The 24283-nt window shown below is 43.0% G+C and overlaps 1 protein-coding gene across 1 annotated transcript in view; it reads right to left on the bottom strand.

Moving 5' to 3' along the window:
* The window catches only part of MYO1D (myosin ID), a 337265-nt gene that overhangs the window by 171548 nt on the left and 141434 nt on the right, over window positions 1-24283 (bottom strand). Inside the window, exons 15-16 of the mRNA XM_026658646.2 lie at window positions 16286-16452; window positions 8947-9154 (exon numbers count right to left, since the gene is read on the bottom strand). Coding sequence (XP_026514431.1) covers window positions 8947-9154; window positions 16286-16452 — 375 coding nt within the window. The remainder of the gene's footprint in view (window positions 1-8946; window positions 9155-16285; window positions 16453-24283) is intronic.

Below are 24283 nucleotides of genomic sequence, written 5' to 3'. Positions count from 1 at the left end.
TGTTCTCATCCAGCTTTTCTAAATAGTCCTGAACCACTTCTTTCTCCACAGAGGGCTGGTCACCTCCTCCCCAGGCTGTGCAGCCCAGTGCAGTAGTCTAGGAGCTGACCTGTTCGTGAAGACAGAGGCAAAAAAATCATTGAGTACATTAGCTTTTCCCACATCCTCTGTCACTAGCTTGCCTCCCTCATTCAGTAAGGGGCCCACACTTTCCTTGACTTTCTTCTTGTTGCTAACATACCTGAAGAAACCCTTCTTGTTACTCTTAACATCTCTTGCTAGCTGCAACTCCAAGTGTGATTTGGCCTTCCTGATTTCACTCCTGCATGCCTGAGCAATATTTTTATGCTCCTCCCTGGTCATTTGTCCAATCTTTCACTTCTTGTAAGCTTCTTTTTTGTGTTTAAGATCAGCAAGGATTTCACTGTTAAGCCAAGCTGTTCGCCTGCCATATTTACTATTCTTTCTACACATCGGGATGGTTTGTTCCTGCAACCTCAATAAGGATTCTTTAAAATACAGCCAGCTCTCCTGGACTCCTTTCCCCCTCATGTTATTCTCCCAGGGGATTCTGCCCATCAGTTTGCTGAGGGAGTCAGTCTGCTTTTCTGAAGTCCATGGTCCATAATCTGCTGCTGTGCTGCTGTGACTGAAATACTGTGTCCGGTTCTGGTGTGCACAATTCCAGAAGGATGTTGATAAATTGGAGAGGGTTCAGAGAAGAGCCCCAAGAATGATCAAAGGATTAGAAAACATGCCTTATAGTCATAGTCTCAAAGAGCGCAATCTATTTATCTTAACAAAGAGAAGGTTAAGGGGTGACTTGATTACAGTCCGTAATTACCTACATTGGGAACAAATATTTTACAATGGGCTCTTCAGTCTAGTAGAGAAAGGTACAACACGAACCAATGGCTGGAAGCTGAAGCTAGACAAATTCAGCCCAAAAACAAGGCATACATTTTTGATAGTGAGGGTAACTAACCACTGAAACAACTTACCAAGGGTGGTTATGGATTCACCATCACTGACTGTTTTTAAATCAAAATACACTATAGGAATTCTTTTGGGGACGTTCTCTGGCCTGTGTTATACAGGTGATTAGACTGGCATTGGAAACTATGAATCTGTACCAAACAAACATACTTCCTAGACAGGCATCTGTATTTACTGAAAAAAATTCCACCAGCTAACCCACTGGGAAAATGCTGCTGAGGGGGGAATACCCAAAGATAGGGTCCTTGTAACAACAGTCCTTGTTACAGTAGAACAGCTCATTTGTTTCCCAAAAGGTTAATTATAATGACAGAAAGACCACAACTACAGTAAATAACCTCAAAATGCACTTCTTGAGAAGTACTGATCTTCCAAACTAGTGAGTGTAAAATCACCATTCAAGTTGTGTCACAGACTCACTGTCAAAAAGATTTTTTTTGTTTTCAAACAGAGATGACTAACATGCAGTAAGTATCTCACTGTAACATCTTAGTCAGCGGTGCAGCAGCACCTCCTGGATTGAAGTGGTTTCCATCAGATACAGAGTTTTGAATCATAGAATCATAGGACTGGAAGGGACCTCAAGGGGTCATCTAGTCCAGTCCCCTGCACTCATGGCAGGACTGAGTATTATCTATTCTAGCCCATCCCTGACAGGTCTAACCTGCTCTTAAAAATCCCCAATGATGGAGATTCCACAACCTCCCTAGGCAATTCATGCCAGTGCTTAACCACCCTAACAGTTAGGAAGTTTTTCCTAATGTCCAACCTAACCCTCCCTATCCTCAGAGGTTAAGATGAACAATTCTTCTCCCTCCTCCTTGTAACACCCTTTTATGTACTTGTTTTATGTACAGTTTTGTTCAATGGCTTTCAGCACCTCTACTATAAACATTGTTCCAACACCACTGATCCTAGAGGACATTAGGCACCTGTAGTTTTTACCATGAGGTCAACACAATATCCCCTAGTCATAAGTAATCTTGCCTAGCTACATCTCAGTAAAAACTATAGGTGTCATGCCTTCACTAGGATTTTACAATGTGATAGTTAATCTGCGTTAGTTATCCCCACGTTAAACACGCTTTTTTTTTAAGCAATGAAGACAAAAATAAAGGTTTCTCAAGGGTAAAAGATACTAGATGGTGACAATGAAAGCAAAATGTTCCATTCATCATACTGTTGGTCACATTGTCTTCATTATCCAATTTAACTGAATGTATAACTAACACATTCTTAACCATTTATTAAATGCAAAAATTAGCATTGTTATTTTAAAGTGGGAAGTCATGCACTTCAGAGGTTTCTGTACTAATGACAACCATCCTGTTGAACATCCTGTTTATTGTACCATAAAACCATTTAGCATAAATGATAAGAGACTATGATGTACATTTAAAGAAAACAGGAAGCAAAAATACTATATGCAATGTGGGATTTGTTTTTGCAAATAAGCCCCTTCCATTTAAAAAGAAAAAGCATCACAAACAGACCACAACTTGTGGTAGCCTTAAAACCAGAATGAAAAGTTTTACTACAAGTGCATGATTGTGCACATTAAAATTTCCAGACTAATTGTTTGGCTCATTTAAAATCAACTTTGGCTTTTTCGGTTATTCAGAACTGACTTTAATAATAGCAAAGTTAATGTTTCTATCTTCAGTTTGAGCTTTGCTCTTGTGTAGTTTGAATAACTGAATAAGTTGAATAAAGGTGAAACATTTTTACTTACATAATTCAAACTTTTGAAAGTGTCTTGTATAATAAAAGAGGTTACTTAAATAACAAAATTTTATTTAGAAACAATTAGTTCCTATATCCTCCCCTCCAACTTTGTTTCCTCCCTGCCCCCCATGAAAACACATTTGTGTTCACTGGCTGTTGGGGCTTACTCTTTCCCTAATGTGTCAAAAATAGAGATTATGATTTCAGGTAAGGAATCTGCAGCAAGAATCAAGTCTTCATGAAAATAGCCGTTGCAATGAAAAGCTGGAAGAGAAATACAGAAATTGTGACACAGAAGCACAACTGTGCTGTCTATGAGGCTTTAGTGCATCTTTAAGTCTGTTTGTTATGCTGATTATTCCTCCTTCTCCTCTGCCAACCTGCAAGTGCCCCATCTGCTGGTGAACACAGGACTGGCACATGAAGATGACAAGAGCTGTTTGAATTGTAAACATAAGAGAATGACGTTGAATACCAAAATAAGGGGAAACAGAAAGGAAACATGTTATAAGAAACAAGGACTTTCTAGACAGACTTCACGTTGTACAAAGTATTTAGTTATACTAATACATACATACATGCATGCATGCATGCATGCATGTATGTATGTATGTATGTATTATTTTGCTTATAATAAACATCAAGCCAACATCTGTTTTTTTACTGATTGCGCTAACAGTAGGCATTATTAATTCATTAGCATTTCTTGCCTTTAGCTGTAAGAACCAGGATTCTAAAACAGCTTCTCCTTAGCACTTTGCAAGCAAAAAAATCTCATCTCTTCCAGAGGCAATTTGAACAAACACGTAAAAAGAGGGGTAAACCAGACATGGAACTTGGATCACACACAACTGCAGTGATTCCTTTACGCCTTTTAAGGATGACTTGACAGCTTGTAGAGTACTCTGGTAAAATTAAAAGAAGCTTGTATTTTCCCCAGATCTCAGGTAATGTTTGTAACTTATCAGGCAAATTAAAATTACACACCACAAATTTTTAATAGGGTTGTGGAGTAAACTAACAAAAAATACTCCGCTCCCAGCCCTATCTGTTTTAGAAGCATGCTCCAGAGGTAAAAACATTACTGTATTAGGATGTTTATTATGGATGTTGTTTTATATCTTAATACACAGCCAGTCCCAAGCCCAGCTGAAAAAGGAGGAGATTTGGTGTCAGGTTGGCAGTTGGCGCAAAAGTCTGCCACAAACTGTCATTATGGGTATGTCTACACTGCAGTTGAACACCTGAGGCTGGCTGGTGTCAGCTGACTCAGGTTTGTGGAGCCTGGGCTGCAGGGCTATAAAACTGCAGTGTAGATCCCCATCATGGGGTCCCTGAGCCCGGACATCTACACTGCAGTTTTACAGACCCACAGCCTGAGCCCCACAAGCCCAAGTTAGCTCACATGGGCCAGCCGCAGACGTTTAGCTGCACTGTAGACATCACTCTGAGTCCTCACATTAATCAAGAAAATAAATGGGTATTCTAGAAACGACACACACTGCCTCCACCTGAGTGTTGTGGAAAATAGGTGAGGGCTATGGCACAACTTTGGACAAGCGCAATTAAAGAAGTTAGCCCCGAAAACTAAGATCATCCTGGCAATTTGGAATACTGGCATACTTATTGGCCTAGCATGGAGCTGGCAGAGACACTGAAAGAGGAAGAAGTTTCGGATAGCATGCACCCAGGAAACAAATGGAAAGGAAAGACTGTGAATGTACTACTTGTATCCATTTTAAAAAGGCCTCGCTAGATGCACTGCCACTCTACCTAATCTCTTAAATCTCACTCAGATGGAGAGGTAATTTCACAAACCCAGATGAATACAGAGGTTTTCCGGGGATTAGTCATTTATTATATTTTATTAAAGGAGAAGTAATGAAGTGCATACACTGTACATGCTAATGATTTACAGAGACTATAATGACAATACCTTCTGCTCATACAGCACTTTTCATTCTGAAAGCGCTGTATAGAACAAAACACCCTATGCAGGTAGACAAATAAGTATTAGCCCCATTTTATAGATGAGGAGATAGACAGATATTAAGTGACTTGCTCATCACACTTCAGTAAATCAGCAGCAGAAACAGGATTAGAAATCAGGACATCCAGACTCCAATCCCATGCTCAAGGCTATGTTGCTTCTCTGTACCCAGCCTACTACAGAGTCCCCCTCATACCAGGCTACTCTCAGGAGGTTCATATGCTACTCCTGGGGAAATTTTGTGCCACTGGGCATGTGCAGAATTCATATCCCCTGCAGATTTTTTTTCTCCACAGAAAATACATTCAACCGGAGAGGCGCTGCAGTTATGGCTTTCACCCAGTAGGGGCTGCTGTGGCACCAGAACAGAGGGCATCCGGCTCACCAGCCGTAGCAGTGAGCTACAGAGGAAGGAAGGAAGAGGAGGCTGCATTCCTCACAGTGCCCTGCCCATGGGGCCAGGTAAGGAACATAAGAACGTCCATAATGGGTCAGACCAATGGTCCATCTAGCCCAATATCCTGTCTTCCGACAGTGGCCAATGCCAGGTGCTTCAGAGGGAATGAACAGAACAGATAATCATCAAGTGATCAAGGAGGCACGGGGGGTAGGGGAGGGAACAGGCAGAGTGGGGCACACAGGGCTGCTGGGCTTCAGAAAGGCTAGTGGGGGGGACAGACTGGGGTGGGGGCTGAATGGAGGTGCAGGTCCACACGGGGACTGGCAGAGGGGTGACTGAGTGAGGGTGCAGAGATACATGGGGACAAGGGAAGGGGGGTGGCTGAGTGGGGGTGCAGGGACACATGGTACCTTCCAGTCCTATGAATCTATGGGGATAGGGGCAGATGTGCCGGGATCAGCCAGGGTCTGCATGGGGGAGGCTCCCTAACGATATCTCCCCCCACCCCATCCCCGGGGGGAAAAGACTGTTCTATATTTCTCTCACCCACACCCAACAACCCTCCAGGTTCACTCCCAGGCTCCTTCCCTCTCTCTCTCAGCCCCTCCATTACCCCTGACACCCCCAAGCCTTTGCACTGCTTCTGAAGGGTGTGGGAAATAAGTTTCTGTATTGTAATTTAAATGAATTATTACTCAAAGTTCTGTATTAATAAGCTTAGCAAGGAATCTGTCAAAAAACATTTCCTGAACCTTTTTTGTCTGTATTGTTACAAGTATACTTCCTCACAGGTATTTTGAAATACGTTACCAAATAACTGAAACTGGCATGATTATATTGTGTTATTTTGACAAATAAAAAAATGCAGAATTTGAAAATATTGTGCACAGAATTTAATTTTTTTTTTTTTTTGGGCCACAGAATTCACCCAGGAGTAATATGCATGTTATTTCTGGTATGCTTGGTAGGTCTAGCATTTACCATTTTTCCTCAGTCAACTTAAAACAAAAGGAAAACCAATAAAAAGATACTAAGAATGAAGAATCAGAATTAGCCAGTTCTGACGCACAACATATACCTGCCACCCAACAACAGCATTCTGCCAATCCACCAAGTTCTCATACAGCTAAAAAGTGGGCCCAGTTCCAAATTCAGCTATTTTCCTTCTGTAGGCAAAGAACAATTTATTTACTTCTGCTCTCTTCCAGGTCCATAGGAGCCAGTCCTGGTTAAGTGAAGGGTTGCAATGTTGGTCTTTACAGTACATTGATAAGGAAAGCCAACAGCCACCACAGTAGTTTGTCAATCCATTTTTCTATCAAGTTTTGGCCCATGCTGTTTAACAGGCTTTAACTGACACACCTGCGTAAGGAGTTTTATTACCTTTCAATATCTGCAATCTTTAAATCCAGACCAGCAGTCCCCAAACTTTTCAGGGTTGCACCCCCACTTACCCATTCGCGCCCCACCCCCGAGCTGGGAGTGAAAGCCAAGACTATAACAGGGTTCAAAAAAGAACTAGAAAAATTCATGGAGGATAGGTCCATCAATGGCTATTAGCCAGGAGGGGCAGGGATGGTGTCCCTAGCCTCTATTTGCCAGAAGCTGGCAATGGGCAGCAGGGGATGGATCACTTGATGATTCCCTGTTCTGTTCATTCCCTCTGGGGCACTTGGTATCGGCCACTGTCGGAAGACAGGATACTGGGATAGATGAACCTTTGGTCTGATCCAGATCCAGTATGGCCATTCTTATGTTCTTATGCGATGCAGACAGGGGTTAGGGGGGCGAGGCTGGAGGTGCAGCTGCGGGTGTGTCTGGGGCCAAGGCCGGGGCCAAAGCCACAGCCAGGCTACATTAGGGGCCGGCAGCCGGGCCCGGTTCAGCTCCGTTCCCAGCCCCACTCCCAACCTTGGCCCCAGGCCGAGAACAAACCCGCGGCCAAGGCTGGGGTTGGGACCGGGAGCAGGGGCAGGGGCGGGTCTGCAGCCGGGCTGCAGTGAGGACCAGGGCCAGCAGCCAGGCCCACGGCCTGGTGCAGCTCTGCCCCCACTCCCAGCTTCGGCCCGGGAATAGAGCCATGGCCAGGGGCAGGGCCAGGAACAGAGATGGGGCCGATGCTGGGGACGGAGCCAAGTGGCAAGGCCGAGTGGCACTCCCTTCCTACCCCCTGTGGGGGCTGGCCCAGGCATGCCCCACAGTTTGTGGACCTCTGATCCAGACCAAGCTCACCTCCCACTTCCTTCAGCCATTTAATCAGAAATGGAAATTTATACATCAACATTTGTCAGTAATGTGTTCTCCCAGTAATTTGTTAACTACAGGGAAACCCAAATAGCTCACCCTCCAATGATAAGGAGAAACAGTAACTGAACATAGTGGCCTTGGATTTACAAGAATGTTAGAGGTTATTCATTCAAAGAAGTGTTATGAACCTAAAAAGGTTTAATTTAGTCTGACTGTTTTGCAAACCTATTTAAGATCTCAATAGAGAAATACAATTTTAAATGTATGGGCCATTTAATAAAAGCGGTCTGATCCATCTACATGGTTTACAAAGCTTTTGCAGTCTCTCTAATAAATGTGTACCATTCCATGGGGCTTTACACACCTCTATTGTAACTTCTATCACCCAAATGTGAACAGCTACTACCTTCAATTTGACAAGTAAGGATCAAAGGCCCTGTTTATATCTCCCGAACTCCAACAATGGGAATGTGTCACTTTCAAGACCTATTTCTTTCAAAATCTTGCCTTTTAGGCAAATTGCTTAACAACCCTTTCAGATTGGCATAAGAAATTTCAAGAATTTTTTTCCTTTAGCTTCTCTACAGTTGCAGAAGACAGAGGATGTTTCACTTACATAGAAGTCAGTGGTATAAAATAAACAGGTGGCACCTGGACAGGTTCTCCCAAAGTAATAAAGGCCAACTAGGAACCAAACAACGCAATGAAGGGAAGCTGAAATAATTTTATCAGTCCCTGATTTTTCAGATTAACAGGACATTGAGATAGAGACACGGAACTTTCAAGTAGGAAGAAATTTTTTTCCCACTAAAATGGAATGGCCCTGCTAGCCATCGGAGAAGCGTGCCATATACATGCCAGCACACGCTCATCTGGGATGCAATCCAGATCTCCCATAAAGCACTGGAGCTCTTTTTCGTAATTCACATTGCCTATGTTACAAAGCCCGATTGCTCCAACAGAAACTGTCCCAGAAACTCCTGAAAAGAATTCAGTAGACAGATAAGTCTTTTAAGTAAAAAGATTACAAATTTCTATTGCTTAGACTGAGGAACATCTTCCATAAGCAAGAGCATCATATATCTCCGGCTGTTCCTCTTTGGTTAGACCATGCCAGTGTAGTGCCCTGATATATCCAGAGCCATTCTGCTTTGATTTAGTAGTAACAGAATGTCAAAATTATTTACCCTAAGGATAAACACACAGGCTGCCGAGTCAAACCACATGTTCTATGTGAACCTCTGGGCAAAGTGCTTTAATTTACCCATAAATATTCTCTAGGTCTCAAAAAGACCTACTTTTGTAGGAGATCTTACATTTTGCAAGGATATACAGCATGTTTATAGGTTCAACAGAGCCACACATTATAACATATCAGGTCTCATTGGACTCTAGCTCAACATTTTATGTAGAAAAGTATAGAAAGAGCTGAATAGAGCTTTTCAAAAATCAAGTAAACTGCAATTCTGTTAAAGCTTTGTGCAGACTCATCACCTTTGTGAGATTACCTTGAGAAGGCTTGGTAAGGAGAGATGGTATTTTATGAACACTAAGCTGAGGTTTATCAGTGCACTAAAGCTAACTTTACCTTCTGTAGGAAGAGGACAATTCTAATAAGCATCTTGGCATGCAGTTCCTCCAAGGTGAAGAGCGTCCGTGGAGTCCGTATGAAAATCTTGGTCTTCCCATAGGCTACATCATGCTGAAACCCACAGCACTCAATCAATTTCTTCACAGCTTCTTTGTCTGAAGAGAGGTCATGGTTTGGCCAAGTAAATTCTGAGACCATCTTGTACCTGGATTAACACAAAAAAATTAAATCTATCATCAACTTCCCATCTGTGCTCCCAAGCCCACCCTTAAACACATTGTAGAGTTTATCTTTTAGATTAAGATTTCTGTTCGCTGATGGCTGTAATAATTTAGATATTCTGTGGATGTGACGGGATTCCATGAGAAGTACAAAAAGGAATGCGAGCAGCAGAGTTGAAAGATGGATGATTTGTGGAATACCAGTAAGAACTACCACAGTCACCCCAATAAGAACAGATGCAACATGGCAGAGCCCACCCATAGATCCTTGCAGGATGAGCAAATCCGCTACTCAACTCAAGTTATTTCTAGACTTTCCATTTCAACAGTTTTTAAACATTTGCTAAGAACAAAACCTTTATTTCAACTTACTTCTTTGCAGAAGTCAACTGAAATTGAGCTATGTACTTAATGTTTATTCAGAAAAACTGGACCTTTTTAAAATCCTGCACTCATCTCCTGCCCCTCATTTCTGTACCACTCCCAGACTAGTTTCATTATGCTAGAAAGTGGTAGGCAGCTGTGTGGCACTCTGCGCTCCAAAGCGGTACCCTGGCACCCCTTATTTACCATGGTGATATAATTATGATATGTTTGGTACAAAGTATGCCTTGTGAGGAATCATTTTAAAAGGCTTGATCTGTCAAACATTAATATCCTGTTGGATTGCATGTGCTTTCATTGTATGGGAAGTTATGAAGTTTTGCTATGTGTGTGTTACTGAAATATTTTGTAAAATTGGGAACACCCACAACCAGCCTTTCAAGTACAACAATGGAGTAGCTGATGATGGTCTATTAAAGGGAGTCCACACTCACAACAACTATCCTAGAAACTGTATACAATGGAGACCTTCTCAGAGATAGCACGTAGACAATAGAGACTGCTTTCAACAGGTATGTTAGCAACAAGGTGGTGGTCAGGGAAAGTGTGGGACCCTTACTGAATGGGGGAGGCAACCTAGTGACAGATGATGTGGAAAAAGCTGAAGAACTCAATGCTTTTTTTGCCTTCGTCTTCACAGACAAGGTCAGCTCCCAGATTGCTGCACTGGGCAGCACAGTATGGGGAGGAGATGAGCAGCCTTCAATGGTGAAAGAACAGGTTAAGGACTATTTAGAAAAGCTGGACATGCACAAGTCCATGGGGCCGGATCTAATGCATCCAAGGGTGCTGAGGGAGTTGGCTGATATGATTGCAGAGCCATTGGCCATTATCTTTGAAAATGTGTGCTGACTGGGGAAGGTCCCGGATGTTTCGAAAAAGGCAAACATAGTGCCCCTCTTTAAAAAAGGGAAGAAGGAGAATCCAGGGAACTACAGACCTCAGCCTCACCTCAGTCCCTGGAAAAATCATGAAGCAGGTCCTCAAGGAATCCATTTTGAAGCACTTGGAGGAGAGGAAGGTGATCAGGAATAGTCAACATGGATTCACCAAGAGCAAGTCATGCCTGACCAACCTGATTGCCTTCTACGATGAGATAATTGGCTCTGTGGATGAGGGGAAAGCAGTGCACGTGATATACCTTGACTTTAGAAAGCTTTTGATATGGTCTCCCACAGTATTCTTGCCAGCAAGATAAAGAAGTATGGACTGGATGATGGACTAAAAGGTGCATAGAAAGCTGGCTAGATCATCGGGCTCAACAGGTAGTGATCAATGGCTCCATGTCTAGTTGGCAGCCTGTATCAAGCGGAGTGCCACAGGGGTTAGTCCTGTGGTCGGTTTTGTTCAACATGTTTATTAATGATCCGGATGGTGGGATGGATTGCACCTTCAGCAAGTTCGCAGATGACACTAAGCTGGGGGGAGAGGTAGATATGCTGGAGTGTAGGGATAGGGTCCAGAGGGACCTAGACAAATTGGAGAACTGGGCAAAAGAAATCTGAAGAGGTTCAACAAGGACAAGTGCAGAGTCTTGCACTTAGGACAGAAGAATCCCATGCACTGCTACAGACTAGGGACCGAATGGCTAGGAAGCAGTTCTGCAGAAAAGGACCTGTGGATTACAGTGGATGAAAAGATGAATATGAGTCAACAGTGTGCCCTTGTTGCCAAGAAGGCTAACGGCATATTGGGTTGCACTAGTAGGAACATGCCAGCAGATCGAGGGAAGTGATTATTCCCCTCTATTCAGCACTGGTGAGGCCACATCTGGAGTATTGCGTCCAGTTTTGGGGGGCCTCCTACAGAAAGGATGTGGACAAATTGGAGAGAGTCCAGCGGAGAGCAAAAAAAATGATTCGAGGGCTGGGACACATGACTTACGAGGAGAGGCTGAGGGAACTGGGCTTGTTTAGTCTTCAGAAGAGAAGAGTGAGGGGGGATTTGATAGCAGCCTTCAACTACCTGAAGTGGGGGGGTTCCAAAGAGGATGAGCTAAGCTGTTCTCAGTGGTAGCAGATGACAGAACAAGGAGCAATGGTCTCAAGTTGCAGTGGGGGAGGTTTAGGTTGGATATGAGGAAAAACTATTTCACTAGGAGGGTGGTGAAACACTGGAATTGGTTACCTAGGGAGGTGGTGGAATCTCCATCCTTAGAGGTTTTTAAGGCCTCGCTTGACAAAGCCCTGGCTGGGATGATTTAGTTGGTGTTGGGCCTGCTGTGAGCAGGGCGTTGGACTAGATGACCTTCTGAGGTCTCTTCCAACCCTAATCTTCTATGATTCTATGCTTGACTCATGTCATAGCAAAGGTTCTTTCCAGGAAGCTGAAAGAAACTACAAAAGAGGGGAAGTGACATCATCACTTGGCCTCTTCTCCCCCCACAACTCAACACCTGGAAACACGTCTGGAGGACAAAGACTGAATGGGGGAGGTGGTCCCAGGCTGGAAAGGAGAATCCCAGCCTGTATATTCAGGAACTAGATCATCTACCAGGGTGAGACACTGTTTGATTCAGATCCTGTCTAGTTTATAGAACTCAGACTGTGGTTTTACTTTTATTTCTTAGGTAACTAACTTTGATCTGTACACTTATTACTGATAATCACTTAAAATCTATCTTTCTGTAGTTAATAAATCTATTTTATATTTTACCTAAAAGAGTGCAAATTTGTTGAAACGCTTTGGGCAATCTGCTCAGTGTACAAAAGCTGGTGCATTTCCTCTTTCTTTTGCAGAAGTGGCAGACCGGGTAATAAAACTTACAGTGGTCAGGGCAAGATGGTACTGCTCTGGGGTCCAAGGCTGGGGAGCTGAGGGAACTGGCTGGAGCCTCTCTATTGTTGGTTCATGAGCGGCTGGCAAAAGCATTCATGTAACTCAGTTGGGTGTGTCCCTGACTGTGGATGTCTGTGTAGGTGCAGTACCTGGAGAGGTTTGTGGCTTAGCAACAGCATCACAGTGTGGGACAGCCCAGGTTAGTAAGCCAGAGGGCTCAGCGGTACCCCAGTTCCAGGTTGCACCCTGGGGAACCAGTCACAAGCTGATCATCAAGTAGGTGGGTGCAAGAACTATCCTCCTTTATCAGGCATTTAATTACTCACTTTTCCAAACTCCCCACACACAAACAAAGAAAAGCAGAAAACAGTTCAGCATTAAACAACTATGAATCAAACAGGAAAATAATCAGATCTGACTCTGCTCTGCCATAAAGTATGCTATATTTGAGAATTGCTGATTGGATAAATAGGTTTTTGCAAGGGAGCAACAATGAATTTTCTGCATATGATTTACAGACTTAATCAATAATGCAATAGGCAATTTCACCACAACAACATTATCCATATTCATGTACTAAAGGAAACACATTCAGCAGTTTTAACTATTTGCCCATTTAAAACCCCATGAACTGAGAAGTCAGAATTCAATCCCAATTTTCTAGGCATGGATTTTTTTCAGTTGGCAAGCTAATTCAGAAATAAATGTTAGATGGACAACCACAAATCTGGTGTCACAACCTTAGAAAACCTTTTTATACGAAATAGGGTCTAATCTAAAGTTGCTGGGGTTCATTCTATAACAAAAAAGAGTACTACACTGACTAAAATAACACTATACAAAATATATACAATACTGTCACTGTTCTTTTAAGATTAACCTCTGAACAAACCTGACAGCAAAAAACCTGCTGTAGCACATGGTTCGAAGCAGGCCCCAGTATATCAGTGACAGAGGATAATGGAAGGCACAACATGATTGTTTGGTTAAGAGTATGCTAAAGTATAAAAAAAGCTGACATTTAAAAAAAATCCCTTACAGTCTCACGATGAAGAGTTTTTGCATTTATATTTGGAAGGGCTCAGAGCTCTCACTCCCAAATAAATCTGCATGCAGTACATAAATATTTTACACACACACATACCAAAACACTTTCGTTTGGTTTCAGATCTCTGCTCTCTATTCCCAGTGGAAAAATGTTTCTGCTATAATTAATTCACTGGGATATGAAATGGAAAAATCTTTCACCTCGAGACATTTCACATTAGACGAAAGAGACAATCAGGGTGACAGAGCAAATCCGCCTTTTATTAAGCAGACCTGATGGGGTCAGACAAGAGGAATAAAATGTCAGATCTAAAACCTGTACAACAAGGTGGAGGAAGATTTTATGAAAGAGGTGGAGAGAAATTAAAATCTCCAGAAGAGACAAGGCCGCATCAACAAAGGAGATCCAACATTTAGACATTACAGGTATCAGTTTAATGCAGGGCAGTTTTACGCTCTCTCTCTCTCTTAATACAACAACTGGTAGTATTAACATTGTCAGAATACTGCTGCAGGCTTTCCATCTCTCCAGCAGCATGTGCAGTGCAAGCTCACTAATTCCTTCCCTGAGGCAAAGAGCATGACCCCGATCCCCTAGCAAGTCAAAATCCCAAAACCTTACTGCTAATTATAATGAAGCAGGACCCAGAATAAATCTGCTGCCTGACAGAATAGCTCTTCCCCTCCCCCATGCCTAAAGATCTCAACAGCCTTCAAGGTCATCCATACATTAAACATCCTCCTCTGCACTCCTTTGTTTTTTCTCTCCCCTTCATTTTTAACCTACAGAAGGAAACTGAAAGAAGAAAGGTTGCTTTTTAAAACCTACAATCCTCAATTGAAGTCTCCTGAAATTCAGACATAATATTTGCTGATAAACTCTGGGTTTGAACATGAAGCGAGAAATTTCTATCACCACAATTCAGTTGGTGGGGTTTCCAGTGTTATTTTCATGCCACACTTAATGTTACTTTAGAAGAGGCATTAGAGCTGGGAATGACAATAATGAAAAGTATTTGATTATATCTTCAAGAAACCAAGCTTCCCGGCCACCACCTTCCCCAAAAGATACCAAGCCATAAGATTTTTGGCAATTTAGATGTTAAAACCAATAATGCAACACACAAGCATTTAATGACAATGTATTGATTTCAAGATGCATTTTACCCCTAAGAACGCCAGTGAAACCAAGTGAAAACAGATTGACTGTGGGCTGGATCTAAATATGCTTGATCTTACTTTACAGTAAAGTGATAAAGTGGGAGCTTTCCTGAATACAAGTTCTAAGTAAAGAGAGTAAGGCGGTCAGGATACGGTATGTTAATTATTGTTTCTCTCGCTTCCGCTAATAAAGTGAGATATCAAGTGTGTTGGAGTGTTTTAAGGCTAAGCAATGCAACAAGGGGTTAAAAGGTCGTACCAGTTGCTATACATGAATCTAATTTTCCAGCCATTAGCTTCATTTTGCTGATTGGAGAAATAGACATACAAGAGCTTATCACATACCCACTAAACAGTGGCTTCTTGTGCAATCATAAGAGCAGATTTTAATGGATTCCTGATAATGTGCACGTGTGTGAATGAGGGCAGAATCAAGCCCTAAACTTGTATAAGTTCATGACAAAATTGAAGTACAGTAAATAGTATTTGTTGAACCATACCCTTTTATTACCCTTCAGTTACTGGAAACATCTGGTCAAAGCCATATTAGTCATTATGAACAGCAGAGCTCTTCCAATTCTTTCTTTCCTACACTTGCTTATGTACAGTTTTTCATTTTTCCCACACTCAGGGTCAGTTTCTCACTTGCTCAAATGAGTCAAAAACCAAAACCAATTCAATGATCCACCAGCAAGATGATGAAATTCTAGATATGCACAGTACTTTACATATGCTGTAAGAAACCTTAGGGCTTGTCTTCACTACCAGGGTAAGTCAACCTAAGTTACACTACTCCAGCTACGTTATTTACATAGCTGGAGTAGATATAGCCTACGTCGACCTACCGCGGTATCTTCACTGCGCTGCATCGATGGGAGATGCTCTCCTGTCGACTTACCTTACTCTTCTCAGCGAGATGGAGTATCGGGGTCGACTGGAGAGTGCTCTGCAGTCGATTTAGCGGGTCTTCATTAGACCCGCTAAATCGACACCCGCTGCATCGATTGCAGCAGTGTCGATCTCCCCAGTAGTGAAGACGAGCCCTTAGCTTAAGCAACATTTCTAGCTACTAAAAACACAGTGCAGCATGCATCAAAAATCATGTTTTCATGGGGTCAAGTCATATCATCGCATTCCTATCCTCCCACCTTCTATTTATAAATTCACTGAGTCCAAAGGTTTCCTTTCTGACCCATGTAATGTCACTCTATATTTGGAAAGTGTTTTTCTCCCCCAGGAAAGGAAACTTTCCATACTTCTCCAAAAATATAAGACAATATTTAGAAGAGAAAACACAAGACATTATTTAATTCTGTGTCTAGGGTTAATTTTTGTGGGGAGGATATTCATTGTCCATTAACTCTAACCATACTAAGACAGTAACAGAACACTGGTTCAGTCTTATTGGGGTCATGGGGTTTTCATCCCTGCTGTTTATAAAGGGTGGAAAATGGTAGCCCATAAAGAATGCACTCCTCAAGTCTGTGCATCTGCTGCCATATCAGGCTGAGACAACCAGCACCCTTCTGTGACCAACAGTGTTTTATCCAAGCCACTAGTGTGTGCTCAAAAAAGAAACAATATATGTACACCATTCATGACTAAACATCACCAGACTAAAGGATTCTATGTTTATAGATCACAGTGAAGGCAGATCATTAGATTGTGCAGCTCAACTAATAGCCTAGAAAGCCGGCAAACATCTCAACAACAACAACAAAAACATGCACTAATTCCCTTCTCACCTGTGAAGAAACTTTTCATATGTTTGGCGGTAGGCAAATCCTGCCCGTCGTACCCTGACATTCTCCAGAAGTCCAAGGTATTCCACCTGATGCCTGCAGCGTTCTTCATCAAACAGCTGTGATGACTTCTTTTCATTGGGCTTAATGCATCGGACATAATATGGCTCCTACGGGGACAAATCAAACAATGACTTGCACAGAGCTAAGAACTTTGTGAAGGATACAATTTACTAAATAAAACACACGAATGCACAATTAAAGTAAGTATGCATTCTCCTAAACAGTTTGCCTTTGAATATGAACACGATATAACATATTAACTGAAATTTTCTCTTCAGTTACAGAAAGGAAACAAGACAAGGCTACTGTCATTGAGGAGCATTTGGAGTAATAAAGTGACCTGGGGGGACATGTTTGCAATGAATAAGTATAGACAAATTAAGGGGTCCCAGTACAATAATGAGTCACTGGCACAAAGACACGTGTCCTTGAAAAGTATGGAGTCAAATTCCCTCAACTGGTCCAAATGGATCACCTGTACTCCAGAGGACTTTATCCCAAGGGGGAGGAGAGTTATGTTTCACCACTCACATTCAAAGATTCCCCCAGGGGAGCACAACTATAGTTGCCACCATTAGCCCCGTCAAATGAGGCTGCTTCACCACCCACTTTTCAGGGGGTCACCTTGCCCAGCCATAACTTTTCTCTAACAGGCCCTGAGTCTGGCTTAGCCATAACCTGTTTGGACCACATCTCAAGCGCCCTTGGTCAATTCTAGCTCAAGCCCATATATGCCATTCAAGCAGCATATAGAGACCATATAGGTTCCACAACTGGCTAGAGAAGAATTCTTCTAGAACAGAAGATACAAAGAGTCAACTTATGCTGCCCCACCCAGCGCCTGGTAGAGGGCATACTGGAAGGGGAACCTCTGTAGGGCTGAGTGCCATAGAAACTCTGAACTACACTGGGCTGTAGCATAGCCCATAGGCTTCTTGAATAAGGTTGCAGCCAATTAAAGAAGCCTCTAGGGCTGCTCCATGTTATACTGGTAGCCGCATTGGTCTCCAGAATGCCAAGAATTGAAGCAGCATGAAGGTGGCTTTTGCCACGCTGTCTCCAAGCACATGAAAAGATGGGAGTTGCCTTACCAAGTGGGGCATCAGTACTAATGAGGCCAATTCAATTAAGGTGGAAGTGGCCTATTCGCAACAGTTGACATGAAGGGGTGAATATCATGTGCTGTAAAATATATATATACTGCTTATTGTATTTTTCACTCCAAGCATCTGATGAAGTGGGTTTTAGCCCACAAAAGCTTATGCCCAAATAAATTTGTTAGTCTCTATGGCAGTGGTTCTCAAACTTTTGTACTGGTGACCCCTTTCACATAGCAAGCCTCTGAGTGTGACCCTCCCACCTTATAAACTAAAAACACTTTAAAATATATTTAACACCATTATAAATGCTGGAGGCAAAGTGAGGTTTGGGGTGGAGGCTGACAGCTTGCAACCCCCCCCCCCCCCCTAATAACCTCCCCACCCCCTGAGGGTCCCGGCCCCCAATTTGAGAACCCCTGCTCTAAGGTGCCACAAGGACTCCTCGTTGTTTTTGCTGATACAGACTAACACGGCTACCACTCTGAAAACTGTGGAAAAAATCCTTGCCTGAAAACAAATGGATGGCAAATGCCCAGTCTTCGTAATATTTAGCTCACGTCATCAACAAAGTATTCAGTTACTTATTATCTGGATTAAAAAAATTTTAATTACAAATCAGTGTAATCTTTATTCATGTTTACAGCAGGTTTGGGAGACCTCAGCCTAGATAAATGTCTGAAAAAAGCTATTTTATGTTTGTTCTGTAATTTATGACAATAGGAAAGTTTAATCCATGCTTACCTGAAAGTTACCTTTCCTTAAAAAATAAGGTCCACAGATTCATTACAATGGGTACTTCAGCCTGCATGAAACCTGGGGGCAGAACCAGCCCCATGTGCCCTGACTCTTTCTGGAACTGGACTCTCCCATGCCTTGTACACTTCCATAATACATTGTCTACTCCACCTAGCATCGGAGGACTTGGAATCTCTGAGTCCTTGACATTTCAGGTGGAAGGATACAAAAAGGCACCGGATCTCCTCATGGACTCTGTGTTGGAGGTAAATTTTCAGAGCCCTTCTAACATCTAAGGTGTGCCACCTCTCCCCAGTGGGATGCTCTGGCCTTGGACACAATGAAGGGAGAATCACTTCTTGGAGGCATGGAAGGAAGAGTTCACCTTTGGGTGAAACGATTCCGGAGTTCTGAGCACTGCCTTGTCTTCATGAAATATGCAGTAGGGCTCCTGAATAGAAAGCTCTGCCAACTCCAACACTCATCTGGAGGATGGGATGGCTACGAGAAAACAAGTCTTGATGGACAAATACTGACATCAGTAGTTCACAGGGTTTTTTTGGTCTGGGCTCACATCACAAGTGTCTCATTTGGGAAACAGAGGCCTGCCTGCCTGCTTGGCTAACCAGATCCAAGGGCTACCTTGGGTTTCTGTGTCAGAGAATCCAGAGATTCTGCAAACACCATGCTACTATAGGCAGACACCTGACGAGCAATGGTGCTGCCCAGAAGCTGCGACTGGACAACAGGGGATGGATCACCTGGTAAATTGCTCTGCTCTGTTCATTCCCTCTGAAGCACCTGGCACTGGCCACAGTTGGAAGACAAGATCCTGGGCTAGATGGACCATAGACTGACCCACCATGGCCATTCTTATGCCCACTGCATGATATCCATCGCTTCAGCGTATAGCACTGGGCTTCTTGTTCACTACTGGTTGTTCACTTATGCGACTACAGTCATGTTGTCTGACTGACTGAGGATGTGATTCCCCTCTAGGCTGGACTGGAACCTTTGCAGCATCAGCTTGATTGCTCTTAGTTATAGGAAGTTTATACTGTGGGCTCTTTCCTCTGCGTTCCAGACGTCTTGAGCTGCATGAGATCCCAAATGTGCTCCCCATCCCTTGAAGCTGGCATTGACTGTGAAGATAAGGAGGTCTAGAAGGCATATGGGTATCCTTTTATGGACATGGCCTTGGGCTGACCACCATTTAAAAGAGTTGATTACCTGTGCCAGAACCTTCACTTGATATGTTCCCAGGAACGGACCTTAAAGATGAAGCCGTGAAGGTGCCTGTTGTCTGACTGCACCCATGGAGTGATCCCTTTGCACAGTACTAGGAGGCCAAGTACTTGAAGGCTCAATGCTATAGTGGGCTTCTTGCAGTTCCGGAACAATGCAAGGAGGTCCTGAATCTTTTGGAACCTCTCTAGAATTGGATATATCCTTGCTATCAAGGTGTCCATGGAAATGGGTAAGGAGACTGTCTGCCCAGAAGAGCCTGCCTCTCCAATCCTGCCTGCATCCCTTCCTGCACAAGAGAGGGTGGCTGAAGTGACCGGGCTACATCCTCCCCCAGAGACAGCTAAGCTCCCCAGCAGGACACAGACCCCTCTTTTTACCTCTGGCTTTTCTCACCTAGCTTTCCCTGAAGACTGCTGGGATATCAACCACAGCAAACACCTCTAAAGGGGGAGCAGTGATGAGGGGACAACTTCCTTCGAAAGTTCAAACACAGCCACAGGACCCAGATGGGGATGGGAATTGGAATTGTTAGCCTGAAAACTTGAAATAAAGTTTGGAATTTCCCTCAAGGCAGCTCTGCAACAGGGAAGCTTGGCCAAGCCACCAGCAGGCAGAAAAAACTGGAAGGATTTTCAGGAGGCAGGCATTCTCCTGCTGCCAGTCACTGCCAGGGCTGGGTTGACTCCCAAGCTGCATAAGGCTGAAGTACTCATTGTGATGGATCTGGGGACCTGAGCACAATGAAGAATGAGTTGGTTTAAATCCAGTTCCAACATCATAGATTTCCACAGCACAAAGGTCAAACCTGGCAGTAACTAACATCCTTGTTATGAGAGGCATCAAGGATGGAATGGGCCATGGAGACCAATAGTGGCTCTTCCAGGTCCAAGTTGAAGCACATTGGCAGGGTACTGCTGGGACAGGTACTGCCCTGTTTTACCTAGTCTGTGAACAAAGGACACTGGTCTCCAGTGCTGTCAAGTACACCCTTCACAGCATTTTGAGATCTTACACACAATTGGAGTTTATCTCGCTTAAACTTACATTTATTTAAATGTTCTACAGTGGAGAAATCCAAAAAGGTCAACATGAGAGAGAGACTCCTAAACCTGTCTTGGGATCTCTCTTTACAGCATCAGGATAATGCCTTCATTTTGAATTTTTTGGATTTCATTTTGTTTCAAAGCTTAATGCTTTTTCAAAGTAGTTTTTGCACTTCATAATGGTCTGTAATGAACATCCCGGTACCATAGATACTAGGGTAAACTGCAGTGGATATTTCAACATTAACATTACTGCCAACTTGATTTTTATAGGGGTACATATCTGGTTCCCATTGCTGTGGTATCTGAGCCCCTCACACTGTCTTTAGTGCATTTATCCTCTGTGAAGTGGGGAGGAACTATTCTCTCTGTTTTACAGATGGGAAACTGAGGCACCAAGACACTAAGTGACTTGCCCAGTTTACACAGGTAGTCTGCATCAGAGCAGGGAATTGAAACAACCTCAAGTCCTAGCACTCTAACCACTGGATCAGCCTTTCTCTGTATGAAAGTTTCAAAACTAGAGGTGAAGAAATGAAGAAAGTGTCTCCTCTACGGTTTGCAGCTAATTACCTGAGACATGCTTAGACACTCCAAAAAAGATGCATAAGGGAAACATTTGTGCTAGATTAGTCACAGTGATGGAATTATAAACATACTAGAGAGGAAGCCTGTCAAAGTGAATTCAAGGGAAAGCAAAGAGTGGAGAGGAGGGAAAAAAATCATATGGAGAGGCTGGAATAAAGGAGGGGTCTCAAAAGAGCAGTCAGCCCCAGAATAGCTCATCATTCATCATAATGTCAGCCAGAGCAGTACAAGCCCTAGTGTTTTTAAAAGGAAAGGAAGAACCCAAGTGATCAGTCAAACAAGACCAAATACTCAAGAGGAAAGCATGGGAAGATAACATTTGTCAAGCACACACCTTTATGTGGCAGCTACATAAATCAGCCTATAGACATTTTAAAAAGATGCATTTGAAGACACCTCTCCATATCTTTCATTTCCCTTTTTCCAGTGCAATAAAAGTATGTTTAACAATCCTACGTTTCTGTCCCTGGATTCTCTTAGTACAAGTTTGGAAGGGGACAGTAGATTAAGTATTTAATCTGCCATAATAAGAAGAGCCATCACTAGATCCAGTGCTTCAAAAATATATTTAATTGAATCTCAACAAACTAGGCAAACATGCAGAACTGAACACCCTTTTGAATTAGTCTTAGCTATCCAACCAGTAGACGTTTCACAAAGGTTGGTGTGAGGTTTTAAAGGTACGTTTTACAATTGGAAAAAATGAAATTGATTGTGTGTCTTATGTATCATGGTAGATTTGATAGAATTTTCTGTTAAAATTAATTCAGTGTTTACAGATAGCTCTTCCATAGTACATGATAAACACTTCTAAAATACTTATTCCTAAAGCAACTGCCATCTGATACTCAAAAAGCACTTTATAAACAATGAATTAAACCCCATTGCCACTGAGCAGTCTGCCACCCCCATTTTACGAACAGGTAAACTAAGCCACAGAGAAATTGATTGACTTGCAAAGCCACTAATAGAACTCAAACTGTCTATTCTTCCCATGCTTACTCTTCTGTTGTCTGAACACCTGACTTCAAGCCCTGTGTTTAAGCCACAAGTCCTTCCCTTCCAAAAATTTCAGAATTCCAGTTTTCATTAAGAAAAGAAAAACAGGATTCAACTAGAATATCTGTGGAACAATTAAACTCATCTTTGAAAAAGAGTGTCCATTTAAGCATATTAGAAAGTTCTAATATCTATTAGAGCAGGGGTTCTCAAACTGGGGGTCAGGACCCCTCAGGGGGTTACGAGGTTATCACGGGGGGGTCGCGAGCTGTCAGCCTCCACCCCAAATCAGCTTTGCCTCCTGCATTTATAATGGTGTTAAATATATTTTAAAGTATTTTTAATTTTTAAGGGGGGGTCACACTCAGACTTGCTATGTGAAAGGGGTCACCAGTACAAAAGTTTGAGAACCACTGTATTAGAGTTTTGCTTGAATTGATACAGGTTTTGTCTCTAAAATGACCATATTAAAAAAAAAAAAAAATCACACAAGGTTAGTAATTACTAACAAGCGTAATTTATTTGAACACACTTTTGCCCATTCAGTTATGTTCTCTTATTTTTTTCTTGGCAGTAGCTAATTTCTTATATGACACCAGCATCACTGCTGCAAGAAAACTGCCTGTTATTTGTCACAATTAGCAATTACTCTTTGGGTGAAGAGTTAAATGCTTTCTAAAAGTTACTCTTTTTTTTGTTCATTGTTGTTGTTCAGGTTGTTGTTTTTTTTCTTCCTTCCTTTTTTGTCCTCTAATCACTATCAGTCTGGTTTGAGTGAAGAGTGCCACTTAGGCAGCAAGCCATGTGATGGAATGCAACAAGGTGCTTTTCTTATGAAGCCCAGGACTGTTTCAACCAAAACAGTGCCTGCAGACCTTTCAAACCATAGCACTGGAGGAAGCATCTTTAAGTCAGAAAAGTGGCAATTTATGAACTGAAGCCAAGGTTTAAAGATTTAAGTTCTTCTAGAGAGTCAATGGCTCCAGGAATCAAGACTTTCCCCAGATCAGAACTGGTCCTGCCAGCCTCTAGTGGCAGTTCCACTTACTTCCATAGGTGTCCTGGCTGGAGCTGAATCCTATGCACCACCAGTATATGAACCACACAGTTCAAGTACCTCTAAGGTTAGAGAGCTCTAGCCAGTGTATTACTGCACAGAATACATTCCGTATTCAGATCAAAGTAATGGTCTCATATGACCATATCTTGTGGGCCAACAATAACCCGACTATTCTCAGTGGTTTGCGCATTGGCCTGCTAAACCCAGGGTTGTGAGTTCAATCCTTGAGAGGGCCATTTAGGGCTCTGGGGCAAAATTCTGGCTAGGGATTGGTCCTGCTTTGAGCAGGAGGTTGGACTAGATGACCCCCTGAGGTCCCTTCCAACCCTGGTATTCTATGATTCTATGAAACAGCAGCAGCAGAATATTTGGAAAGATTTATGTTACCAACCGATGTGTTACTGTGCTCAATGATCATCTTGTTTGAAAGCCCGAATCAAGAGACATGTCCCTTCTGCACTTGCAGAGCCACCGTTTCATAGAATCATAGAAATGTAGGGCTCAAAAGGGCCTCATATCAGTGACCAAGACATGGGCAGTCATGCCTCAGAGCCAGAATCAGAGACCAGCTGCCAGAACCAAGGGTCACAGAGCCAGAGTCAGAAGTAAGGAATCCAAGCCGAGGGTTGGGACTGGGTTACCTGGAGTGAGGGGCTAGGGCAGGGAACATGCAGAAGCCATCAGGAATGCTTTCAGTAGCTGCTGAACTGCTTCTACTGCTAGACTGAAGAGCCAGTCTGCTGACTTTTCCAACCAATCAGGCGGGGAAGCCAATCAGGCAGCCTATTACAGGCCAGCTGCACTCATTAGGATGCCAAGAGACTGGCTCTGATGCAGGACCTGATTTTTAACACCCCAAGAAGTCATCAAGTCCAGCCTCCTGCACTGAGGCAGGACCAAGTAAACAAAACAGTTACCTACCTTTCGTAACTGTTGTTCTTCAAGATGTGTTGCTCGTGTCCATTCCATTGTACGTGTGTGCGTGCCCACATGCGCGACTGGAGACTTTTGCCTTAGTGGTACCCATAGGGCTGGCTGTGCCACACTCATGGCGCGGTATATAAGACGCCACCGGCCCTGCGCGTCTCGGTTCCTTCTTGCCGACAACTCTGACACAGGAGCAGGGGGGCGGGTAATGGAATGGACATGCGCTACGCATCTCAAA

The sequence above is a fragment of the Terrapene carolina genome, unplaced genomic scaffold, assembly GCF_002925995.2.
Source record: "Terrapene carolina triunguis isolate 2854851 unplaced genomic scaffold, T_m_triunguis-2.0 Scaffold495, whole genome shotgun sequence".
NCBI classification, from domain to species: domain Eukaryota; kingdom Metazoa; phylum Chordata; order Testudines; family Emydidae; genus Terrapene; species Terrapene triunguis.
Note: the sequence above shows the minus strand (reverse complement) of the source record. Positions and strands in the feature narration are given on the sequence as shown.